The following is a 23,352-nucleotide window of genomic DNA, read 5'->3' as shown; positions in this document are numbered from 1 at the left end:
AACTTGTCTGTGGGTTACTTGTAAAAAAAAAAAAGACATAAACTTATATTTAGATTGCAAATGTAGAGCACTTGATTTTCATGACTGGCAGGCACAACAAAGTTGTTATTGCTACAGCGGTGCAGCAGGAATTCAAAACTGAGACTTTGCTTTGGTTCTCACGCTTGGTGCTGAACACACTGAGTAACAATTTAAGATAGAGGAAACAGTCCGCAGTACAGGTGGGCTTTTTAACTCAGGACAGAACAGGCCTGTGTGTGAAGATAATTTGGTTACAAAACGTGGCTCATATCACGACTGAAGGACAAACCTCAGCCTACTTTTTGCCCTGCTGCTCAACATTACCCGGTCCACAGCCACAGCTGCGGGTCAGCTGCACAGAGGAGATGACAGTGGTGCCGGTTCCATCCATGTAGACCATAGGCACCATTTCCTGGGTGGCAGGCTGACAGCAAGGCAAATTATCCTGGAGAAAGACAAGAAAACCAATATTTACACAGATAGCAATGTTGATAATGACCCACAGTGCAATAGCTAAAAGTAGTTTAAGTAAAACATATTTAATTTTAAACTGGACTTTTTAAAAAGCTAAAATAATCTTTAAAAATACAGATTTTAATCATGTCAAAGTTGCATAAGCTGTTTAAAAGGTTGTCTTTACTGCTTTTGGATGAGCATGCAAGTTATAAAAATACTTTCTTTGCAAATGTTTGAACTCATGCCCAGCCTATGAGTCACAATTAAACGTTTCTTTTGTTGTGATACCAATTTTTTCACCACATGCATTCTGGGTGGCCAACTTTGTGAAATTCCCTGGCTTGTATTAGGTTAAGTGCTGGCAAGAAAGCCTATTGAAATGGGTTTATCTCAGAAACACACCCAGGTTAGTTATGTGCTGTTTATGGCTCAGAGTCACTGAAGCTTGGGTAAATGTATAAAATGTTATAAAGGAACATATTCCCATGTTGAATTTACATGGATAAATTACCTGTGAGTTCTGGATGCTGGAGGAGGATGGACACTGCACTGTGTTCTCCATATAGTTGCACAATGCACACCGAACGATGGTCAGGCTCAAAGGATGGATCACCCAGCTGTCCCAGCCCAGATCTGGAAAGTAAAACAACATTTTGTTTTTTGTCAAAAAGAAACAATAAGAATGATACATAAATGGCAGTATTGGGTAAAAACAAGTCTTCTTTGTTGCATACCTTTCAGGAAAACCTCAGAGGCCATGGAACAACACTTGAGGCCTGTACTGTTCACACTTTCAACTGATGCAGAGTTGTTGACGGCTGCTGGAGCAAGAGACAGAGGATTAATTTCACAATGCATGGTTGTGACATGTACATTTGTTTCTCTAAATCTTTGGACTCCACTTGCCTGTGGTGTCCTTGGCACTTTGGGAATTGGTTCCAAGTGTTCTCTGCCACTGTTCTCGGATGCCATCCAGAAACCCAGCAGGCAGCTGTGGCTCAGTCTGGATGTTGAGAGCCCCGAGGAGACTCTTCCTTATCGACTGCAGTGACTCCTCCGGGCACCTGAACATCCCATACAGATTCACATCTCAACAAAATGATTGCTTGTCAATTTAAATGTCTGAAAGAAGTGCCTTGTAATATTATGAAAGACGAGTTGAAAAGTATTTTGTGAGTAACTGTTTATTCCTCTTCTGACTCTTCAATGGAATAGTGAAACACTTTGCACCTTGTCTGCATAGAAGTATTGAATTACCATAGATTTAGCACAAAATCCAATCGTCCCTTACCATACATCACAGACCTCTTAGTGTTAACATGCTATGCACATCATTAACTATGCATAATATACTGCAAGTTATAGGTTATGTTTCCTGTAAATATAACAATGCATAAATTGAGGCTCAATCTGACCTTTGATGGGAATCAGCAGAGATTGCAGTCTCTTCCTTGGATGGATGCAGGACAAATGCAGTCACCACTGCAGAGCCAAGAAGCATCATCATGACAGCGAATGCAAAAGACATCGTGTTTGAGCAGTGTGGTCAATCTAAGGACTGAGTTTGATTCAGGCCGATGACGGTTGGTCCTGTATGTCTGTTTGGAGGAGGAGACCAGAGACAAGGATGCTGCTCAATGTAATGTTAGTCTGGGTCTGGGAACCTGAGTTTTTATCTTCTTGTACCCCAAATGTGGCCTTGAGATACTTAGCATTGTTGTCCTGTCCCCTGCTCAGTGTGAAATAGTACAAGGAGGATAATCCAACAGAGGAAGACAGATAGACAAAGACTCAAGGCAAACATTCAGGAATGAGAGGTAGAGAGACTAAATTAGCACCAACACACATGTTGCAAAGTGTGTGCATGAGAACAACATGAGCCAAGGACAAAGCTCCCACTTTTCTGATTTGGTGACAGGTGCGATGAATGTATAAATCAGAATTCAGAGGTGATGCTCTGGAGTTTTTCCATAATAGTGTTATTTCTTTGGGGCATATGGTATCAGAAGAAGAGTATACAATGTTACATTGAACTGCAGAAAGATTAGACCTCTTCCCCTGAGTGCGATGAAAATACGTTTTTGATATAAAAAAATAACACAAGTATACATATCAAAGTACAGACTCATTTCTAAGAACAGCATCAATTTTAATTACACTGATCTTGGTTTTATGGAAAACTGTCTGTAAAGTGTAATGGTTTATTTTTAGAGCTATGCGTGCAAGATTTCTTGTCAGAGAATGCTGACTGTCCAGTGGCACTTTTCTTGAATGAGGTTTGTTTCAATCTGGAGAAAATAACTGCATGAAAAAAAGTGTTCTTCTTAATTATTTTGTCATTTTCAAGGCATGACCCATTCCGTTTTAGTAGTTGTTTACTGAAATTAGTTGTCAGTGGACAAAAAAGGCAGCTTCCAAACAGAGATTCTATTAAAGTTGATACATGTCCAACTAATTTGTTTTCAGCAAAAAAAAAATTTCAAGATGAAATCGGGGTTTTTAGTTAAAAAATAAAGTTATTTGGGCACCAATAACTCTTGTGGCTAAGTACTGTTACATAATAATGTATAGTAATATAATAAAAAGAAGTGCAGACTAATAACTTCACCAGGGAAGACTGAGCCAATGTGATACAGACTAAAACTGATTATACCTTTTATTTATACAATGTGCAAATAATGAAAAAGCATTGCATTTTACTTTTCATATTTGCTAAACTGACATTCACTTGTAAAATATCACTCGATGCCAGAGGAACTTTATCATGCAGTAATTACAGTAATTGTCAGTAATTAATCAACATTCTCAGCAGCAACACTAAAGCACTTTATAATAATTATCTGCCTACATGTTTGCCATGTGGCAAAAATTTAATAAAGAAACCATAAACAGTTCCATCAGTCATGCTTTTTATCATAAGCAATGGCACATGAGAGTTTTAAACTGCTACCTTCCTATTGTCCTGTAGCAGTTAGCAGGGCTGCCATGCTAATTTTTAACTTGTATTTAAACTGCTTGATAAACTGAGATTCAGTTTCTGCTGTTTTTCTTCTGCCCTTCTATAAACAGTGCTACACCTGAACATGTTTTGTCAGAATTGTGGAGGGGACGGTTGTTCCATTCTTGGCTGATGAAGGATTCTAGCAGTTCAACTGAGTCTGCTTTGCTGAGTTTTTTTGTTTCATGATGCATCAAATGTTTTCAAATGGTGAGCGGTCTGGACAGCAGGTAGGCCAGTTCAGCACACAGACTCTTCTACTGTGAAACAATGCAGTTATAATTGATGCAGTTTGTGATTTAGCGTTGTCTTGCTGAAATATGCAAGGCCTAGGCTTTTTTTTCTTTTAAAGCCATCAGGTTGGGATCATTTGTTGTTCTAAAGCGTCAATACACATTTTTGCATCAATGGTGCCATTCCAAATGTGTAAGCTGCTCATCTAATAGGTATTAATGCACTCCCATACCATCAGAGAGGCAGGCTTTTGAACTGTGAGATGACTGGCCGGATGGAATGTCTCATCCTTATTACAAAGCACATGCCTTCTGTTTCAAAAAGAATTTCACAGTTGGATTGATCTAACCACAGAACAAATTTCCACTTTGCCTCAGTCCATTTTAAACTAGCTTTGGCCCAGAGAAGACAGCAACATTTCTGTTTGTGTGCACATCTTCTGTGCTTGATAGAGATTTAACCAACCTTTTGTATGGCATGGCAATCTGTGTTTACAGAAAATGATTTGTGGAAGTGTTCCTGAGCCCATTTAGTAATGTCCATACCGAAATTAGACTTGGTTTTGATGCTTCTCTTAGGGCCCGAAGATCACAGACACCCAGTAATGACTTTCAGCTTTATTCTTACAGAGATTTCTCCAGCTTGTTGAAAACTTTTCATGATACAATGAATAGTAAGTGATGCAATATTCAAATTTTTCCCAAATTTTCATTGAGAAGCATTGTTCTAAAATTATTCAATTATTGTTCGACACCATTTTGCAGAGTGTTGAAGCTCTGCCCATCTTTTCTTCTATGAAATTAGGCCTTTTTAAAATGCCCCATTCCTCTTATTGACCTGCTGCAGATCATCTAATTTGTTGCAAAATGCTCCACCAATTGTTTTTTTTAAACCATTTACTTTTACAGCCTTTTTTAAAAATGTGTTGCTTCCATAAAATTCAAAATGTCCTTATATGTTTTAAAAAAAAATACCATTTCTTAGTTTAAACATTTGATATTTTAGTATATTGTGGATAAAACATGAGTTCGTGAGATCTGAAAATCTTTGCATTGTGATTCAGAATAGCTAAGGGACTGGTAATAATGTTAAAAAATCAACTAATTAGTAGTCATTTTGTGTACAATAATATTAAAAATGATCTTTTTTAGCAGATATAAATTGATAATAGTAAATATTAGACAAAAACTATTTGAACTGTCAGATAATGTATTTTGGTGATGTTTGATCAATACTAAATATAACTAAAACTCTGAAAATTATTTACAAAATGTGATTTTATTCCAACCTAAAGAACCTCTGTATCATTTTGACATTTCAAATGTGTGAATATGCAGATATAAAATATTGAGCAGTTTTAAAAACATACATAGAGACAGATTGTCTCTATGTCTGTCCGTCACTGTCTCAGCCAGTGGTGGTCTTCAGAAATTAGAACTGGTGAGAGTTCTAGATATGCTAGTATCTGAATTGGATCTGATTGCACATTTTGAGCAAGGAAGCCTACTGATATATCTTGATTAAGTATGCATTTTTGTGAGCCAAATGTTATAAGTGTGGTTTCCATTTCTTGCCCACAGGCCTGCAGTTTATGATCACTGATATTGAATAATGTTACAAACATCTGGTATCAAACTGTCTTAAGATCTGTTTTAAAATAGATTATTTGCCTAAGTTCTCTTCTATGTGTTGACACAGAATTTATTTATTTATTTTAGTTTGATCATTTTTATACTTGAATGATTTATATTTCTAAAGAAGTGGCCTAAAAAAACCATTAAATAAAAATAAGAAAAACGTTCATTCAACAACAGTGAGATAAAGGCCAGAATATAATTGAAAAAAAAAAATCACAATTTATTTTGAAAGGCATCCAGAAAATCTGAAGACATATTGTTTGTTTTTTAATATATCAAAAAAATCTGGCTGCTTGGAAGTAAAATATAAAGAAATGTGGAACAACTCAAAACTTTTGCGTGGTCTGCACAATAATAAATTGTTTATTGCTTGTTTACTTTTCTTGCATCTCTTTGCTTGCCTGCATGTTGTGAAATGTGTTTTCTTTTTTGCAGTTTTGTTTTCTGGCATATTTTGGCATCTTTTGGCATCTTTTGGAGTTTTTGGCCCAAATTCTCTGTGTGGGCCTGAGCTTGTCTTATCTTAGGAGGTAAGCAGGGTCAGGGCGGAGTAGGATTTGGATGGGAAATTTCCTGTGAGCACCAGGTGTTGCAGGCTGAGAGGCAGCTGTGCTTGATTGGGTTGTTGGCAGATGCTCTGATTCTTGTGGGCACTGATCTGAAACATCTGACCATACACTAATAAATCTATGCCAATATTGTGTCATCTTTGGTTGGGCTGGGATCAAACAAACAATCTATAATAATGTGTGTGTGGGGTGGGGGTGGGGTGGGGGGAATTAAACAAAAACCTACCATAAAATCAGAGAACAAACATCACAAAAAAGCAGGACAGACATACAGAGGGGGATTGTTTAATAGTTATTCACCAAACTATAGAGCATAAGCTGTCTATTCATACATAATTATCAGTTTTTATTACATCCTCCTTTTGCTGGTTTGTTACAAAAGATCAATTTTCTGTGATAAACACAATTCCAGTGTTACTCCCCTGCAGTTGTTTTTCAAGGACTTGAGGGATGAAATGCAACACCTCAGAAAAAAATGTGATGCAGATGATGTTCCTATCTGAAAGCCAGCAGCAAAACAAAAAAAGTCTTCAGCTCAGATCAGCGTTCTGAGTCTCTGAGGGCTTGAGATTTGCGTGGAGCAGGAGCTCTGTGCCCTGTAATGACCTCCCATAAGATCATCGGGCCTAAACTGAAGCCAAGCAAAACCTTTCTCATGAGTCCAAAATGGGACAACCTATCTGCTGCACCAGATTTCAAACCATAATTAATGCTGAGTGACAGAGGAATGCTGGTACAAGCTGAAACAAGACCTGCTTTTCTGTTTTTAAAATGATGAGAAAACATATTAGGTGAAGGATATGTTTATAACAGCATGAAATACCTGCAAGAAAGAAAAAAAACTGTAGGAAGTAATACAAATGTTAAATTTAATAGTATATTGCAGTATTGTTTACTACATATACATTTTTAAAGCTTATCTAAAGATTGTTATAGTTTTTCCTCCATCTTTACTAGAAAAAATGTATTCATCTTTTGCTAATTTGCAATGCTTACTTACATAAGGGATCTAAAACTTTAGACTCGTGGTCATATCTTTTGTGATCTTACATTTTTGGGGGCTTTTTAGAAATATTTGATGAGGTTTATATAATATGCTTGACAAGTTTCAGCAACACCACAGACATCTCAATCTCAAGTTTATTTGTGATTATCAGCATGCCTCAACACTCAGCAGGCGAGTTTAGGAACAGGCAAACAGGAACTCTGCAGTTTTTACATGAGAACATTGCTGCCACTTCCATAAATTTAAAGAAAAACTTTGATGTCATTCTGTATTTAGCTACTTCTCAATATTATCATGCTGAAACAGCTTTATTTTATAAACTGTTTTCTTTTGAGAGGATTCGGCTTATGTTCTAGTCAAAAATAAAGCTTTTTTGCTAATTTATTTGTTTAACATGTGCACATTGGCTACATATATTTATGTCCTTAATGGAAAAAATAGTCAAGATAGGTGTACAGGAAAAGTGTGTTTGGGATTCAGACCTGAAGTGGATTGCATCCTGGGTGTTCTGGTCCCAAGTGGAACACTATAAATACATGTAAACATGCAGTTTGGACAGACAACATGAAAAGATAAAACAAGCTGTATGCCGATGTCCCCCATCCCCAAATGACTTGAAATGAATGCAGTTTTCAAAATGAGTGTAAATCAGATTTTCTTTTTGTTTGTTTGTATTTTATGTTTTGGCGCTAGATATTCAAGTGGGTAGGAATTACACTGTGAATAAGAACAGAGATAGGGTAGGTTTTATTTTATGTTTTGCTTGCTTGAGGTGGCACAAAGTGAGCAAAGGGACCTATTTTATCCACCACCAGACATAATTGTGAAGCCAGGGGGTGGCCAATGGTATCCTTGACATCCACAGATTAATCTTCAGCCACCCTGATCATTTGATGAATCTAATCTTTTAAGCAATATAAAAAATTATATCCAGGTGCAGCCATCTTGGATTTTGATGTAGTGACCCAATTTTTGATAGTGACCCTTCTTATGGCTGGATGTTTCCACACCAAAATGCAAGTTTGTAACTCACTTAATTTTCAAGTTATTCAGCTCACAAGACAGATGGACTGACAGACAAAAGGTATTTCCAGTTCCCCTTTTCGTTCCAAATGGGGACAATCAAGTCTAAGACCACACTTAGATGTGTTCTAGGACACCCGTGTCTCTAGTTTCAATGAAAATGTGCCCTGGGTCATATTGAGATCTAACGTAATGACTTGATCAATTTATTCCAACTTCATGCTTCTTGAAATATTGATTTAATATTTCCACAAAATCTTCTTTCTTCATGGTGCTATCTTTTTGTGAAGTGCATCAGTCCCTCCTACAGCAAAATATCCCCACAGCTTGATGCTTCTATCCCCGTACTTCACACTTGAATGGTGTTCTCAAGCTTGCAATCTTCCCCCTTTTCTAAATGTAACAATATTAATTAGGAATAGACAGTTCAATTTCAGTTTCTTCAAACCATAGGACATGTCTCTAGAAATTAAGTTTTTGTCCCTGTGTGCATTTATAACTATCTGGCTTTTTGGTATGACAGCTTCTTCTCTGCTGAGTGACCTTTAAATCTATGTCAGTCCATGACTTGTTTATCCATGAATTATTTCACTTTTACCAGCTTCAGAAGCATCTTCACAAGGTTTATAGTTGTTGTTTTGGCTGGTAGGTACACACATTTTGTAGTAAAACATTTTCATTTCAGGAACACAAAACCTGTCTCCTTCTTGAGCTGTATAAAGACAGGACATTTCCATGGTTCCACAGTCATCTGAAAATTGTAAAATGAAAATTGTAACCATGGATGAGCTAGAGTTGTGGTACAGCACTGGATGTTCTCTTCTTAAGATCTATCCATCCAATATCTTCCACTTGTTCCAAAGTCAGGTCACAGCAGCTTGAGCAGGGAGGCCCAGACATCTCTTCACCAGCCACCACTTCCAGCTGTTCTGAGAGGATTTCACTGTGTTGCCAGTCCAACCGAGGGACATTTTAGTGACTGAAAGAACAAGCTCGTGGATACAGATGGTTGAAATGAGTTTCATCTGCAGGTTAGCTGGACTCTCCCTTAGCGATAGGGTGAAGTTATCTGGGAGAGACTCGGAGTAGAAACGTTGCTCCTCCACATTGAGAGGAGCCAGCTGAGGTAGATCAGGCATATGGTAAGGATGCTTCCTGGGCACCTCCCTAGGGAGGTGCTTCAGGCATGTTTGACTAGGAGAAGACCCCAAGGAAGACCCAGGACAAATTTTACAGGTGAAATATTTATGCACTGTGCTGCAAATTGAATCAGTTATCATTCATGGTTTTAACTCCAAAAACTTCTTTACACTCAAACAAGTTTATGAAAAAAGGGCCAACAAACATGTAGTTTTATTTTATATGTTTTGGGGTTTCCATTGTTTTTGCTTTTTTGTTTGAAAACTTCTGTATTTTCTTAATTTTCTTGTTTTGTATAATAGTCAGCCATATTCATGTTATAGTTCATGAACAGTTTTTATCCAACTTGGTCTGCTTCATTCCTTATTTTTCTCATGATTTCAATGTTTATTCCAGTTTGTTTTGCTTTTTGCCTTTAAATAAATCATGTTTATATGACAGTTATCATCTTCTCCTGTGTATACAATTATTTTATCTTTATTTTACTTCATTATTTTTATCTTCTCTTCTCTGAGCATCTTCTACCAGAGTCAATTCTGCACAGTTTCTCTTCCTGTCTGTTGTTTTGGAGTCTTGTTCCTTAGATTTATACTTCTGGAGAATTTCCCTGCAGCGTCTTTTGTTCATTCTTGCTTGTCCTCTCCTAACCCCGGTGACAAGACTCAGATGAGAGGATCTTCATCTGAAAATTGGTCCAATGTGTGATGAACGTGGCTCCTGCAACTTGTTTTGCACGTTCCAGCTTCTCCAAAACAACATAACTTTCTGCAATAAATTTTCTTTATTACCTGAAATTATACAGGGGTTATAAGAGGGGTAATTTAGACTTTTTAAAGTAGGTTTTTGTGGCCTCAGTTTGAAAATAAATAAATAAATAAATAAGTTGAACAGGAGAAAGTTGACAGTCCAAAGTGGTTCTTGCTAATGGTATTTCATGAACTGTTGAACTTCTGTCAGTTTTTCATTAAACGTATTTATTACACAATCTTTGGTTAATGTGCTATTTTTGGGTGTAACTGGGACCCTGAGTACAAGTTTTGTTCCACTTTGTGTTTCCTGGGTGCTTCCTGGCTGGTCACCACTGCTCCACTTGGGTGTATCTCACATGTGATGGGTTAAATGCAGAGATCCAATTTTGTCATTGTTTAGGAACATACAACGATGACAACACATAGCACTTTACTTTACTTTACTTTACTTTACTTAATTTGAAATTGACTGAGGTCTAAAGGTTTGTAAATGAGAACTTGCATGCATGTCTTAGACATTTGGGAGATCTGAAGTTTTGAAGTTTTGCCAAATGAAAACAACTCAAATTTGCTAAAATTTCCTAATAGACTTTGCAAAGTTATATTTTTTAGATGGAACTGCCTCAGGCTGCACCAGAAGTGTTCTATCCAGCTCTTTCTTCCATTTTCATTAGCGAACAGAAGTCTTTAACCAAGTAAACTGAAACTGTTGACAATGTAAAGGTTTACAAAAAGGTGTACACACGAAGTACAATGTAATACATTAAAATTGAAGTTGTTTTACAAAAGCAGATATTTTTGGTCTTTGCTACAGTCATTAAACAGGGGAACAGGCCTCCATGTCTAATTGTCACCTTCTTGCAATGCTGTTATTGCTAGGAACACTCAGCCCTACTGGGGCACGGGCCTCCATGTCCATTTGTCATCTTCTTACAATGCTGTTATTGCTAGTATCACTCAGCCCTCTGTGAATAGTAAGTGTCCATCAAGGTTCTAATGATTGATTGTTAGGCTCATGGTCCTCCTTTATCATGTGAACAGCTATTTTTGGCTGTCAACAACAAACTGGTTTATCCAAGGGGTTATTTATAAGACTGAATTTATTGCAGCTCTTCAGACAGACAAAGTCTTGAATTAAAGACAAAACGTTTCAACAAATTATTTATTTATTTATTTTTAATCTGTCAAGAGGACCTGACTGAACTTTGTTGGATTTTTCTACTTGGATTATTGAGTATGCATCCGGATGTCTTTGCTAGCTGTTATCTCATCAAACTGAGGTCATTCAAAGAGCATGTTCCTGTTTTTGGTATACTACACTGCCTTACAATCTAGCTCTTTTTCACTACTTTTCCTTTTAATTATCCTTTTTAATTATCATTTTATTTTCACTTGTTAAAAAAATAAATTTGTGTGCATCCTTTATGATTGTCCATTTTTGTCATAATTCTTTGTTAAAATTCAGGTCTCTCTTATAAATGAGTCACTGAGGCTCAATGGAATTAACCTGTATAAATAAAGGTTGAATGAATCTATAGGATGTCTGGTAATAACTTTTCTCCATGAACCCACTTCATAATGTCTGAGTTATCTTTATTAACCTGTCCCCATCTTTGGATGGCTTTGTGCCACTTGTGTTGCATCATAGGTGCCATACATTTGCAGTTTATTGTGTGTCATACTTTTTTTATTCAGATGGAAAATTATTTAATTCTTCTATGTACTCTCATCAGCCTACAAATAAACAACATTTCACATTAGAGAAGACAAACACTGTTGTACAATAAAGACAGGAAGAAGATATGGAGGGATAGAAGGTATGTGTTGTTACATTTGTCCATGAAACTTGGAAAAAGATGCATTCTATGATCATTAGTTCGATACCGACATACATTTAGACACACGCACACACACACATGCACCCCCCCCACACACACACAAACACAGCTCTCCCCCACCCCTCCCCCACCACACACACACACAGGGGCGTGTTCAACTTCTTAGTCCCCAGTTGCCAAGGTATCCCCAAATTACTGGTGTGTAAGCTGGTTTAAGTCCCCAAATATAACATAAACAAACACACACACACACAGATTGCGATCACTGTAGAATTGTGCAGCTTTGGTCCTCTAGCAACCATTCGGGAACGAGCTGAGTCCTTGAGCAGCAGACGTCTCCCACCAAATCGCTGCCAGGTGCAGTTATCTGGGATCACAGTCGTTATGGTCTGATGAGTAATTTAAACGATATTAGAATTGGCAGAGAACACTCCTCACGTATTTCAACACATACATGAGGGGAGTTTTAAAGGTGGCACTTTTCATCATCAGCACAATATAAGGGCTGAAAAATGTAAGAGTTGCAAATATTAAACAAGTTTGAAAAGAGAAACAATTTACAAGGTAAAAGTAGTTTGATCTCATTCTATCATTGATGATAAAAAAGAATGTTCAGCTCATTATTGCCTGCTACCAAACGCAAAAAGAAAATAATGTTTTTGTTCACATTTGTGTTCATTTGTCTCTAGCGTTAGCAAAATATCTCATAAACCACTGTTAGGATTTTAATGAGCTTCTCAGAAAGTAATGTGTACAACTACAGTTGAACATCTAATCAATGTTAGGAACACAACAATGGCTATAACTCAGTCTGTTTTACAGAAATTGTTCTAAAATTTGGTGTGGTAGTAGTTGAGAGTCATTCACAACACATACTTGTTGCACAATGTCTTGAACTAAAACTTTGGAATAAACTTTTAGAGTCAACACTGACATTCAGCAAAAAAAAAAAGAAAAAACTCAAGTATCTCTGAACAAATTTGAGTGAAATGATCAAAAAGTAATTATTAGCTGTACATCTAAAACCCACTAATATCTGGATATACCCCCAATTCACTCCCCAAAATGGCAACCACTGCTAAATGGCATTGGCCAAAATAAATAATTAAATTAATTAATTAAAAGGCTGCAACTCAGTCAAACAGATTTTGAGTTAAATCTTGTTTGACAGTAGCTGGATGTGTAAATATATTTTTATGACTTCTTTATTATAAATAAAATAGGTGTAATTTTAAATGTGCTCTATAAATATAAATAAATAAAGTTGACTTGACTTGACTAATAGACAATTAATGCCTTCTGTCTTAATCAAATTACTAAAAGTTGTCATATAAGACATTGTGGGGGTTTAGTCTTTATCGGAGGATCTTACTATCCCTTTATAAAGTGTGCTGCCCTTTAACAGAGCCCTCATCTGTTTATTCGGTTCAGATGCAAGCTGTAGTAAGATTTAATCCTAATCCACTTGCATCTTGTTTTGAGTGAGTGATCAAATGAGCCTGTTCAAGACAGTTGTAGAGAGTTACAACCACTGAACCCTGCAGAAGAGATGGACAACTTAAAGAGATAATTCATAACTTTGACTTATTTAAGCTGCAAGAAAGATTATCATACAATTAAAATACATCTTTTAAAATGCTGGAGAAATAACAAATGACGGGTGAGTATCTTTTATTTTTGTCAAGCATGTAAACAATGTTTTCTATACATGAGTAAGATTATTTTCTAAATAAATTACAAATATTTAAGTTAATTATGTTGTTCATGTCTTGTTATTGAAGTTTCGTATATCAGGCGTGTAAAAAGATGGGGAAACATAACAGAATATTTTGTTACTTTGTGTGCAGATATTTTACTCCAAATAGATGCAAATTACAAGGTCACATATCTGAGTCTCACACATTAATGTGCCCAATTGTTTCTCACAAAGAAAACAGCAGAGGGTCATGGGATGTGGCGTGGGAAAATCCAGACCTCATCCAGAAAAATGTGACAGAGGTGAAGTATTTACATGAATTATTAAATGCTCACATTTTGTTGCATTGCTTTAACATTTATTTTGTTTCTTTTTTATCATTTCCAGTGAGCATCTCAGTCCCAGGTATTTTTTTTATTTATTTTATTTCACCAAAGTTTGAACCTGATATAATTTGTGTCTAGACTCATGACAAATTTTTTATTTCTGTTTGATCACGTCTGCAATCTAAACTCGAACTTCATGCAACTCGTGAAGCTGCTACAGGTAAGTCCTTCAGACTACATCAGATATTTCAAATGAGATTAGTTGCAGAGGATAACATAAATTATCAGTTTTGTAGAGTTTAAGTAATTTTTAAGAAAAAATAAAGCACTTGGACACTCTCTAGCTCTTAAAGAGGTTTCATTGTGACTCAAAGGCCTCTTCAATCCCTGTAGAGTCCTAAAGCTAATGAACCCACAGGAGGTCATGTACCCAGTTAGACCTGAGGCACTTTCTAAGTTAAATTTGATTAGAACCAGTCCAGTTGGGATCAAGTTCTTCTATTCTTTTCTTCTTCTCAGCAATCAGAGCAGCTCTGTTGATCCAGCGCTGGTATCGACAATATGTAGCTCGGCTGGAGGTGAGACGCAGGTGCACCTGGAACATTTTCCAGTCTATTGAATATGCAGGAGAACAAAATCAGATAAAGGTGAGGTCAAAAAGCTGAACAGATTGTACTGAAGCAGATTCGTTTGTGTGTAATAAGATAAGAAAAATCCCTCAAACTGACAAAAGTAATAACATAAACAAACAAAATACTAAAATACACCTAATGTAATTCAGTCACTGTGTTTGAAAATTGATTCTACAGAATAAAAAACAAACAAAAAAAGATGAAACTGGACTTGACATAAAGGATAGCACCCCCAGAAAAATACAATAATTTGACCCTAGGGGGATGTTAAACATAAAAAGTAGTCACTGTGCTGTTTATATAGTGCCAAATCACACCAAAGTTGTCTCAGGGCACTTCACGGGAACATTCACATACATAGAAAAGCCAGTTAGTAAAGATCTCTATCTAAAGAATATTGAGCAGAATGTTAAAGATAAAGGCTATAAGACCATTTTCAATCAGCTTGATGTTCCTGAAACTAGAGCTGCACAGATTATTCAGAAGTTTAAAATCCACGGACAAAGCTGCAAGAATAATACAACAAACTGCAGACAAATTGAAGAGATGGACAAAATAAATTGTAACCATAGAGCCCAGAACAATTCCAAAAAGATTAGATGTAAACTCCAAGTTCAAGATACATCCGTGTCAGACTTGTGTCTGTTGCTGTTTGAGCCAAAGTAGAATTATTGGAAGACTACCAAGGAGGACACTAAATCATGAAAAGCAAGACTAATTTGCCAAAATACATATTGAGAAGCCACAATCCCTCTGAGAGAATCTCCTTTAGACAGCTGAGACAAAACTGGAGCTGTTTGGCAACAAGTCCTGTCAATTCTGTTCACTGAGCTAAAATAGAAACACACAAGGAAGCAAGAAGAAACCTATAGTTTTAATGGAGGACTCAGTTTTGTTCTGGGCCTGCTTTGCTGCTTCTGCCACAAGGAGTCTTGAATCTGTGCAGGTTACAATGAAATATCAAGACTATCAAGGCATTCAGGAGCAAAATGTGCAGCTCAGTGGCAAAAAGCTTGGACTAAGTCACAGGTCATGGGTCCTCCAACATAATAATGACTCAAAACACACAGCTTAAACCATCAGAATGGATCAGAATGGATCAGAACCAAACATTGGACTACTCTGAAGAGGCCTTCTGGACCATAAATCCTGCTGAACATCTGTGGAAGTAGTAAACATAAGACAGCCAAAGCAGTTTGCTCACCAGCAGGTAGCCAACATACTGTGTCTGTGGACAAGTGCAGAAGGATCAGAGTGACAGAAATTACTTGATTACAGTTGTTGCCTCAAAAATTGTGCAGCAGGATATTAAGTTAAGATATCATCCTTATTGTCAAGGTCAGTTTTATTAGTTTGTTTAAAAGATAGGTCTGCAGAAAAGCAATGACTGAGTTTTATTTGTTCCTTTTTAGTATTTTTTACATTTATTACTTGTGCCAGTTTAAGTTGTTAAAGTGACCAATGTGGATTTTTTCCTCTTTTTTTTGCACAAGAGTGCAAAGAAATATATCTGTCTGTCAAGGCTGGATATGGATTTGACAGATATATATATTCATTTATCCTTAATTTATCCAGGTAGTCTCATTGAGCCACGATAACTCATATTCAAGAGAGACCTGTTCAGGGAGCAGATGGGGGTTAAGGGCTTGCTCATGGGCACAGGGTAGAGCGAATTAGGGTGGTGGCAGGTGTGGGCGTTCCACCTACCCCACCCACATTTTTGATGTTGTCGGTACCAGGGTTTGAACTGGCGATCTTCCGATCACAGGCCCACCTTCTCTAACCTCTGTGCCACTACTCACCCATATGGACAAAACTTTGAAACAGCATACATCAAAGTGTTGCTTTAAAGCTTTTATTGGTGAATTTATGGGGGTTTCCAATAACATTTACCAACAAACCCACTGTAATAACTTGGCTTTAGACAACTTAATGTTTTAGACATAATCAAATGGTCAAATTTTCACTGGGTCCAAATCTTTGGTTTATCATTAAAGACTGAAAACTGATATCTAAATTAGCTGTTTCTATACATTGTCATTTAATCTACAATAAAGCAAAACATTCATCATTTTAAAGATGTGTTTTTTCTCCTTGCAGCTATACAACTTTTTTGCCTTCTTGATGGATCATTTTACTCCAGCCAGTAGTGAGCGTAAGATAACTTTTTCCTAATATTCTGTGTTTGAGTCACTGTTGGAGCATCCATGGTCTCATCTCTGCCTCTGTTTTTGTTTTTAATGAAGGAAACATAATATCTCACATTTTTCGTGAGAATGAAATCTGTCACGAGACCGAGTGGGAAAGATATTTTTGTTACAAGGGCGTTGAGGTGTCTGAAAGCTACTCCGGTCCCCATCTAACCTTCCCAATGACCTTCTGTGGGGTGTCAAAGCTTATGGAGGCTTTTAAGCAGAAACAAGTAGGTGCACCATCATCCACGTGATAGAAATCTGTAGCTGGGTTGACAAACGAAAAAAAAAATTCTGCCCCTAGTCTATTTATACTTGTTTTTCTCCCAGTAGCAGCTCCACGCTCGGTATGTTCTGCAGATTCTTGGAGAGACTTGGAGACTTTTACGATTTCTTCCAAGCATCAATCGTGTCTCTGTCTGCCATACCAAGGAGATTACTGTTTGTGGTACTTTGCAGAAAACCATTCTTAGAATTGTTTCACTCCAATTTTTTGTATCTTTTGTTACCCCTAAAACAGATCATATGATGCTTTAAGCACTTTTTTTGTCTTTGTAGGAGACTTGCACGGGCAGTTGGAAGACCTGCTGTTGATATTCTATAAGGTATTTAAAACATATAAGTCATTAGGTCGTTCAAGATGTTCACTTTAAATTAAACCCTTTGATTTTCAAATACCCAGAATGGTTTACCATCGTGTGAGAAACCGTATGTCTTCAACGGCGACTTTGTGGATCGTGGCAAGAACTCTTTGGAGATTCTGCTCACCTTGTTTGGTTTCCTGCTTGTTTACCCCAATGATGTGCATCTGAACCGAGGGAACCACGAAGACCATATTGTTAACCTGAGGTGAGATGATCTGCAGAGATCTTTCTCCAAAAAAGTGTTTAATGGGTGTACATCTACATCCTCCTTGATGTTTGAAGTCAACCTGATTCAAGATGGCTGCCATTCAGCGTGTGTTGGCCTTTTTGAAGAGTTGTACCATTTTAAAGATTTTAGGTTAGCTCATAAGATCTCCCAAATCATTTCAGTTTTAGATTAAGACATTTTTGTTTTTTTTCTGAAAAACTTTTCTTATGTTATCAAGTTAACCAAATTAGTTCAAGATATTCTACCAGGCATTTGCTACTTGAATATCAGCTTTTGCAAAAATATGTAAAAAGGGCATATATTAAAAACATTACAAGTTGTCTCATTTTAAACACAACCCTATCTGATTTTAAACAAACATACTGTTTAAACAATTGATAGATCATCACACCAACTTTGTATAAAATAACAATCAATACCAACATGGTAATTATGTGCGTTTTTTTTAGATATGGTTTCACAAAAGAAGTTCTGGGGAAATACAGGGTATGGATCAGACTGTATAAGCATTTAGGTTTATTAGCGGTGGGGTGGGGGGCTCATATGTCCTCTAACTTGCCTTTAGGTTCATGGGAAGAAGATTTTAAAGCTTCTTCAGAAGATCTTCAGCTGGCTTCCTGTGGCCACAGTGATCAACCACAAGGTGCTGGTTGTCCATGGAGGGATCTCTGACTCAACAAACCTTGATGTTGTCACCAGGATGGATAGACACAGAGTAAGAGAGACTTCTTTGATTTAATCAATGTGCTTTGATCAAAACAAATAAGTTCAGAGCTAAAACTGGTGTGTCAATGTATGTGTGCGTGTAGTATGTGTCTGTTTTACAGCCACCTAAGATGAGCTATGGCAACAGTAGCAGGAACGGAGGTGCCGGTGGACCTGTGGAGAGCCGACGTCGAGTGCGCTCCCTGACAAACCACAGCTTCTCTCAGGTTCAGAGAAGCATCTCCCCATGGCGGTCTCTCCACAGCCTACCCATAAGCAATGACCTGAGCAGCTCGCTGAAGAACGAGCTGAAGGAGAGGCGCAGGCTGGCGGGGTTTGATCAGGCCTACAGAGAGATGAAGGCACCAGATTCTGATCTGGAACCAGGGTTTGGAGCAGGAGCAGGAACACATGGGAATGAATGGAAGCACGTGAGTGACGGAATATTTGCAGTTTCTGTAAATGTTGTTCTTTGAGTCAGTAAAAGGTAACTTTGATTTCCAAAAGGCCAACTTTCAGAGGACAGATTCTTGTATTGTTAAGGATTACTATGCATTTTTTTTTTTTTTAATCTTTTATAGTTTGAAATATGTATATAGTAGAAAACCCACTCTGGTTAAATATTGCTGACATTCAAAGCCAGAAGGGTGGGAATACTTTTGTTCATGTCTTTGTGCAAATGTTTATCTATGTCTGTTAGCAAACTATCTCATGAGTCGCTGGTTAGATTTTATCCAAACTCTTACTGGATGAACATCAACAACAAATTTATTTTTGGTGTTAACCTAATTTAAAATGACCACCACATTTGACCTTAGCCAACACAAATAAAATACTATAACGCCCCCAGTTTTACAGATATTGAGCAAATATTTGGTCTGGTAATAGCCGAGCATCATCTCAAACTTGTACAAATAGAGCTGACTAATCATGCAAGACATCTTCTTAAACTTTTGTAATTTATTATTGCTTGGTTGCTTTATTAACTTGGTGTATCTATTGACAAAATATCTTGTGAAACGTTGAACAGATCTCAATGAAACTCCCAGAAAGTAATCAGTAGGTGTATATTATAACTGATTACTTTTTGGAGTCACCACAAATTAATGTTCACCACAGCTAATCAACCTTAGCAAACACAAAAAAATGACTAACTCAGTTTTACCGATTATGAGATAATGTTTGATGTGGGAGTCGCTGAGAGTTGTCCTCAATACATACTTGGAGCATGAACAGATCTTGCATGAGATGATGCATATCATTAACAAGGTTTGAGCAAAATTGCAAATGTAACTCTTCTTTATTAATTTCTTTAATTTTAGTTTAAAAGTCTAACATTAAAGGTGGTGAATGATATGCATTCCTTCAAGGAAATGTAGGCCTTTATAGTAAATAGTTTTTATGGCAAGTGGAGTTTCAATCTTCATATTCACCCATTCATCCTGCAAAATTACTTTGATTTCTGTTTCAGTATTTTTCCAATGATTTTTAGGTTTGGGGACTATAAAGATTATAGACAACTGCAACATCTTTAAAAGCCCATTATGTATTTGATGACTTGTCAAACATCCATCAATTCATCCATTATCTTTTACCCACTTCTTCCTTTTTGGGTCACGGGGATCACTGGTGCCCATTTCCAGCAGTCACTGTGCGAGAGGCAGGGGACAACCTGGACAGGTCGCAAGTCTGTCACAGTTGTAAAACATCTATATCTATTTTTTTTAAGCCCACATTTTTCTTTATATAGTTCTGTTTATCAGACAATCTGCTAAATTTACTGACTGACTCTTTTCATTCATTCATTCAACCTTTATTTAGACAGGTTAATCCCATTGAGCCTCGGGGACTCATTTACAAGAGAGACCTGATTTTAACAAAGAGTGATGACAACAGTAGTCATCAAAGTCAACATTAGACAATCGTAAATGATGCATACAAATTGAGAATAAGTGAAAATAAAATGGTATTTTAAAAAAAAGTAACCAAAAAAAAAACCAGCTAGGTTGTAAGGCGGTGTAGAAAAGTAAAAACAGGAAGGTCCGCATTGGTTTTTGCCAGGAACTTAACAGATGTTTAAAGCCACTTAGAGAGGTCAAGGTCGAGAGCTTCAGATCTTTTTGCAAGGTATTCCAGGAAACAGTAGCGGAGTAGGAGAAGGCCCTTTTGCCAAGTTCAGTCCGCACTGAGGGGACACTGCATGTAATAATGTCCTGAGAGCGCACGCTGTAGCTGCACTCACTCAGAGACATGTAGGAGGAGATGTATGAAGGCAGCAGACCAAGAAGTGATTTAAAGATGAAAATGTACCAGTGAGAGAGTCTGCGTGAAGTTACTTATGTCCAGTTAACCAGTGAATACAGGGTGCAGTGGTGGGTACGATAGTTACAGTCAGTTATGAATCTTAGTGCACCATGATAGACAGCGTCCAACATCTGCAGGGTGCTTGTAGGAGCGTTCATGTAATAATGTCACCGTAATCAATGGAGGGAAAGAAAGTCACAGTTACAAGGTGTTTCCTAGCATTCAGAGTTAGACAGGATCTGTTTCTTATAAAGAAACACAGTTTCCTCTTGCTGGTTTGTTTTGACTTCCAACTAATCTTCCAGAACTCAGTTGCTTTATGCTCTTGAGATCTTCAGAACTGCGGAGGTGAATACATTGATCTTGCTGTGTTGACATCACTTACATTCATGTTGGAGTTGACAAGACAAGAAGAAAGAGTATTCAAATTAAGAAATGACCAGACATCTGTTAATGGACCCAATCATTTGGCACATTGCTGTATTTCACAACGAGCTGTGACTCTAACCCTCCAGATGATGGACCTGTTGTGGAGCGATCCAATGCCACAGAATGGCTGCATCCCCAATGAGGTGCGAGGAGGCGGCTGCTACTGGGGGCCAGATGTCACCGAGGAGGTGCTGGGAAGACACAACCTCCAGCTTCTTATCCGCTCCCATGAGTGCAAACAGGATGGCTACGAGTTCTGTCACAATCGCAAGGTGAGCCCAAAGTGACCCACTTTCAGCACAGTTTCTGAAGGGGAGAGAGTTCAATATGGAGAAAAGGCTGAAAACCTTCTGTTACAAACAGGTGCTGACAATATTTTCAGCCTCCAACTACTATGAGGTGGGCAGTAACAGAGGCGCGTACATCAGAATGGGCCCAGACCTGGTCCCCCACTGCATCCAGTACCAGGCCAGCAGGACATGCAGAGAGCTCACCTTGAGACAGAGGTGTACACCTGGAAAGTCAATTTAGAGAATTTACAGTTGCTTAAAATGCTTAATGAAATTATTGTCTTTGTAAACCAGTGTCAGCTGGACGGAGAGGTCAGCGCTGCGAGCTCTGAAGGAGCAGTTGTTTGTACACAAGTCAGACCTCATAAGCGCCTTCAGAGAGTTTGATCCAAACAAAACAGGTACAACAACCGCAGCAAGCTTTTTTTTATGTTTTACTTCCACATCCACCAGTATGAAGAACATGAACAAGTATATTCTGCCTGGTTTTCAGGGATGATCTCTCTGAGGCACTGGGCGACCGCTACAGAAAGCATCCTGAAGCTGGGTCTGCCTTGGAGGATGCTGCGCCCTCAGCTTGTCAGCAGGACCCAGTATGGGATGGTGAACTACCAGCAGTGGATCAGAGAGCTGTCCATCACTGAGCCCAAACTAGAGGTGCTTTTGTTTTTCTCATCATATTCCCTTGCTAAGTCATAATCTCAAATTTACATGTTCTAATTTCCGAGCAGGTGTCAGATACGAGTATCTTGGAGACTATGTACAAAAACCACTCCAACCTGGAAACCATTTTTCGCATTATAGACACAGATCATTCAGGTGAGTATAAACAGCATCAACCTTACTAAATTGTCCTAGTTATCTTATTGGCAATAAATGATCACTTAATGAGGTTTAACAGCTCGTGAATTTCCAATCAAAACGTTAAAAAAATTTTGAGACTCGGGACTCAAAAATATTCAGTTTAAAAACCTCCTCTTCCAGGTTTGATCTCTTTTGAGGAATTCCGTCAGACCTGGAAACTCCTGAGCTCCCATCTTAAGATGGAAATCAGCGATAAGGCCATCGCAGACCTGGCCCAGAGCATGGACTTCAACAAGGATGGCAGCATCGACATCAACGAGTTCATGGAGGCTTTCAGGCTGGTGGACCTCTCCACACACAGCTGATGGTCCAGATCTGGAGCTGCACCTCTACAGATGTACAACAAAAGCTGGACCCAGTGCTGTTTTTATTTTAACAATACAGGTGTAAAATAGATATTTTTACTTGTTCTATTGTAGTCATTCATCTTTTTTTGGGTACTTTTAAGTTGTGAAACTTTGTAATCATAGGTGTAGAAGATGGTGAATAAACACTATTCGGTACAAATGATGCAGATTTGAACTTTTCTGCAAATATTTTCTTCATTTCATATTTTTTTTGCTAGCCGAAAGGTTTTCATTCATGTCGCTCTTCCTCACGCAGCTTAAATGTTTACTCCTACGTACCTGCTCTAATTGTTTAACTCTGACCTTTGGGATATGGGTGACCTGTTGCACGAGGGGTTTACAATCTGTTTGGAAGCTCTCTAATCAGTTCAACTGCCAATCAGTCTTTTCATCCCTACAGGGATGAGAATCCAGGACATAAATCCTATCAACTCAAGCTCTGCTTTGATGAGATGGAGGAAAGTGAGCGTGAGGAGATAAACTGAGAATAATGACCTATAAAACACCACAACAATGTAAGGAACCACACATGCGAGAAAAGACCAAACAACCGAGCTTTTACAGCATAAAACAATCCAATTTAGTAATTCACAAGTTTTAATTTAAGCTAACTTTATTAGTATTCTAAAAATAAAATACAAAATGTACATACAGTTGAAACCAGACGTTTACATACACTATTTGAAAATACGTACCGGTATGCATTTTTTTCAGTGACGTGAAATCTGAATAAACTTTTCTCGGGTTTTTTTTCTACAAATTTTTTTCTATTTGCAAAATGCCAGAATAATGTGTGAGAATTTTTTAAGGCAATTTTTATTACTTTCTTCAAAGCCAAAAGTTTAAATACACTTCACTAGTATTTAGTACCATTGCCCTTAAACTGTATGATTGGGTCAAACATTTTGGATCTCCTTCCACAAGCGTCTCACAATAGATGGCAGGAATTTTGGCCCATTCCTCCTGACACAACTGGTGGAACTGAGCCAGTTTGCCTTTTCAGCTTTGCCCATAAATTTTTGA

General features: G+C 37.6%; 2 protein-coding genes across 2 annotated transcripts; one reads left to right on the top strand and one right to left on the bottom strand.

Moving 5' to 3' along the window:
* Window positions 1-215: 215 nt before the first annotated feature.
* Window positions 216-2,011, bottom strand: LOC119424310 (growth/differentiation factor 6-A-like). The gene is made up of 5 exons (XM_037691767.1): window positions 1,893-2,011; window positions 1,384-1,541; window positions 1,212-1,295; window positions 989-1,110; window positions 216-466 (listed from the first exon to the last, which is right to left on the bottom strand). The coding sequence occupies exons 1-5, from the start codon at window positions 2,003-2,005 to the stop codon at window positions 317-319; spliced, it is 627 nt and encodes a 208-aa protein (XP_037547695.1). The 5' UTR covers window positions 2,006-2,011; the 3' UTR covers window positions 216-316.
* An 11,606-nt stretch (window positions 2,012-13,617) lies between these two features.
* LOC119424992 (serine/threonine-protein phosphatase with EF-hands 2-like) lies at window positions 13,618-22,304 on the top strand. The gene is made up of 18 exons (XM_037692514.1): window positions 13,618-13,669; window positions 13,755-13,772; window positions 13,905-13,913; window positions 14,213-14,340; window positions 16,426-16,480; window positions 16,572-16,747; window positions 16,851-16,965; window positions 17,076-17,122; window positions 17,200-17,366; window positions 17,840-17,876; window positions 17,956-18,105; window positions 18,200-18,526; window positions 20,915-21,100; window positions 21,192-21,334; window positions 21,413-21,519; window positions 21,612-21,775; window positions 21,850-21,937; window positions 22,103-22,304. The coding sequence occupies exons 1-18, from the start codon at window positions 13,618-13,620 to the stop codon at window positions 22,285-22,287; spliced, it is 2,154 nt and encodes a 717-aa protein (XP_037548442.1). The 3' UTR covers window positions 22,288-22,304.
* Window positions 22,305-23,352: the final 1,048 nt, after the last annotated feature.

Source organism: Nematolebias whitei, chromosome 18 (assembly GCF_014905685.2).
Source record: "Nematolebias whitei isolate Nwh7 chromosome 18, NemWhi1, whole genome shotgun sequence".
NCBI lineage: Eukaryota > Metazoa > Chordata > Actinopteri > Cyprinodontiformes > Rivulidae > Nematolebias > Nematolebias whitei.
Note: the sequence above shows the minus strand (reverse complement) of the source record. Positions and strands in the feature narration are given on the sequence as shown.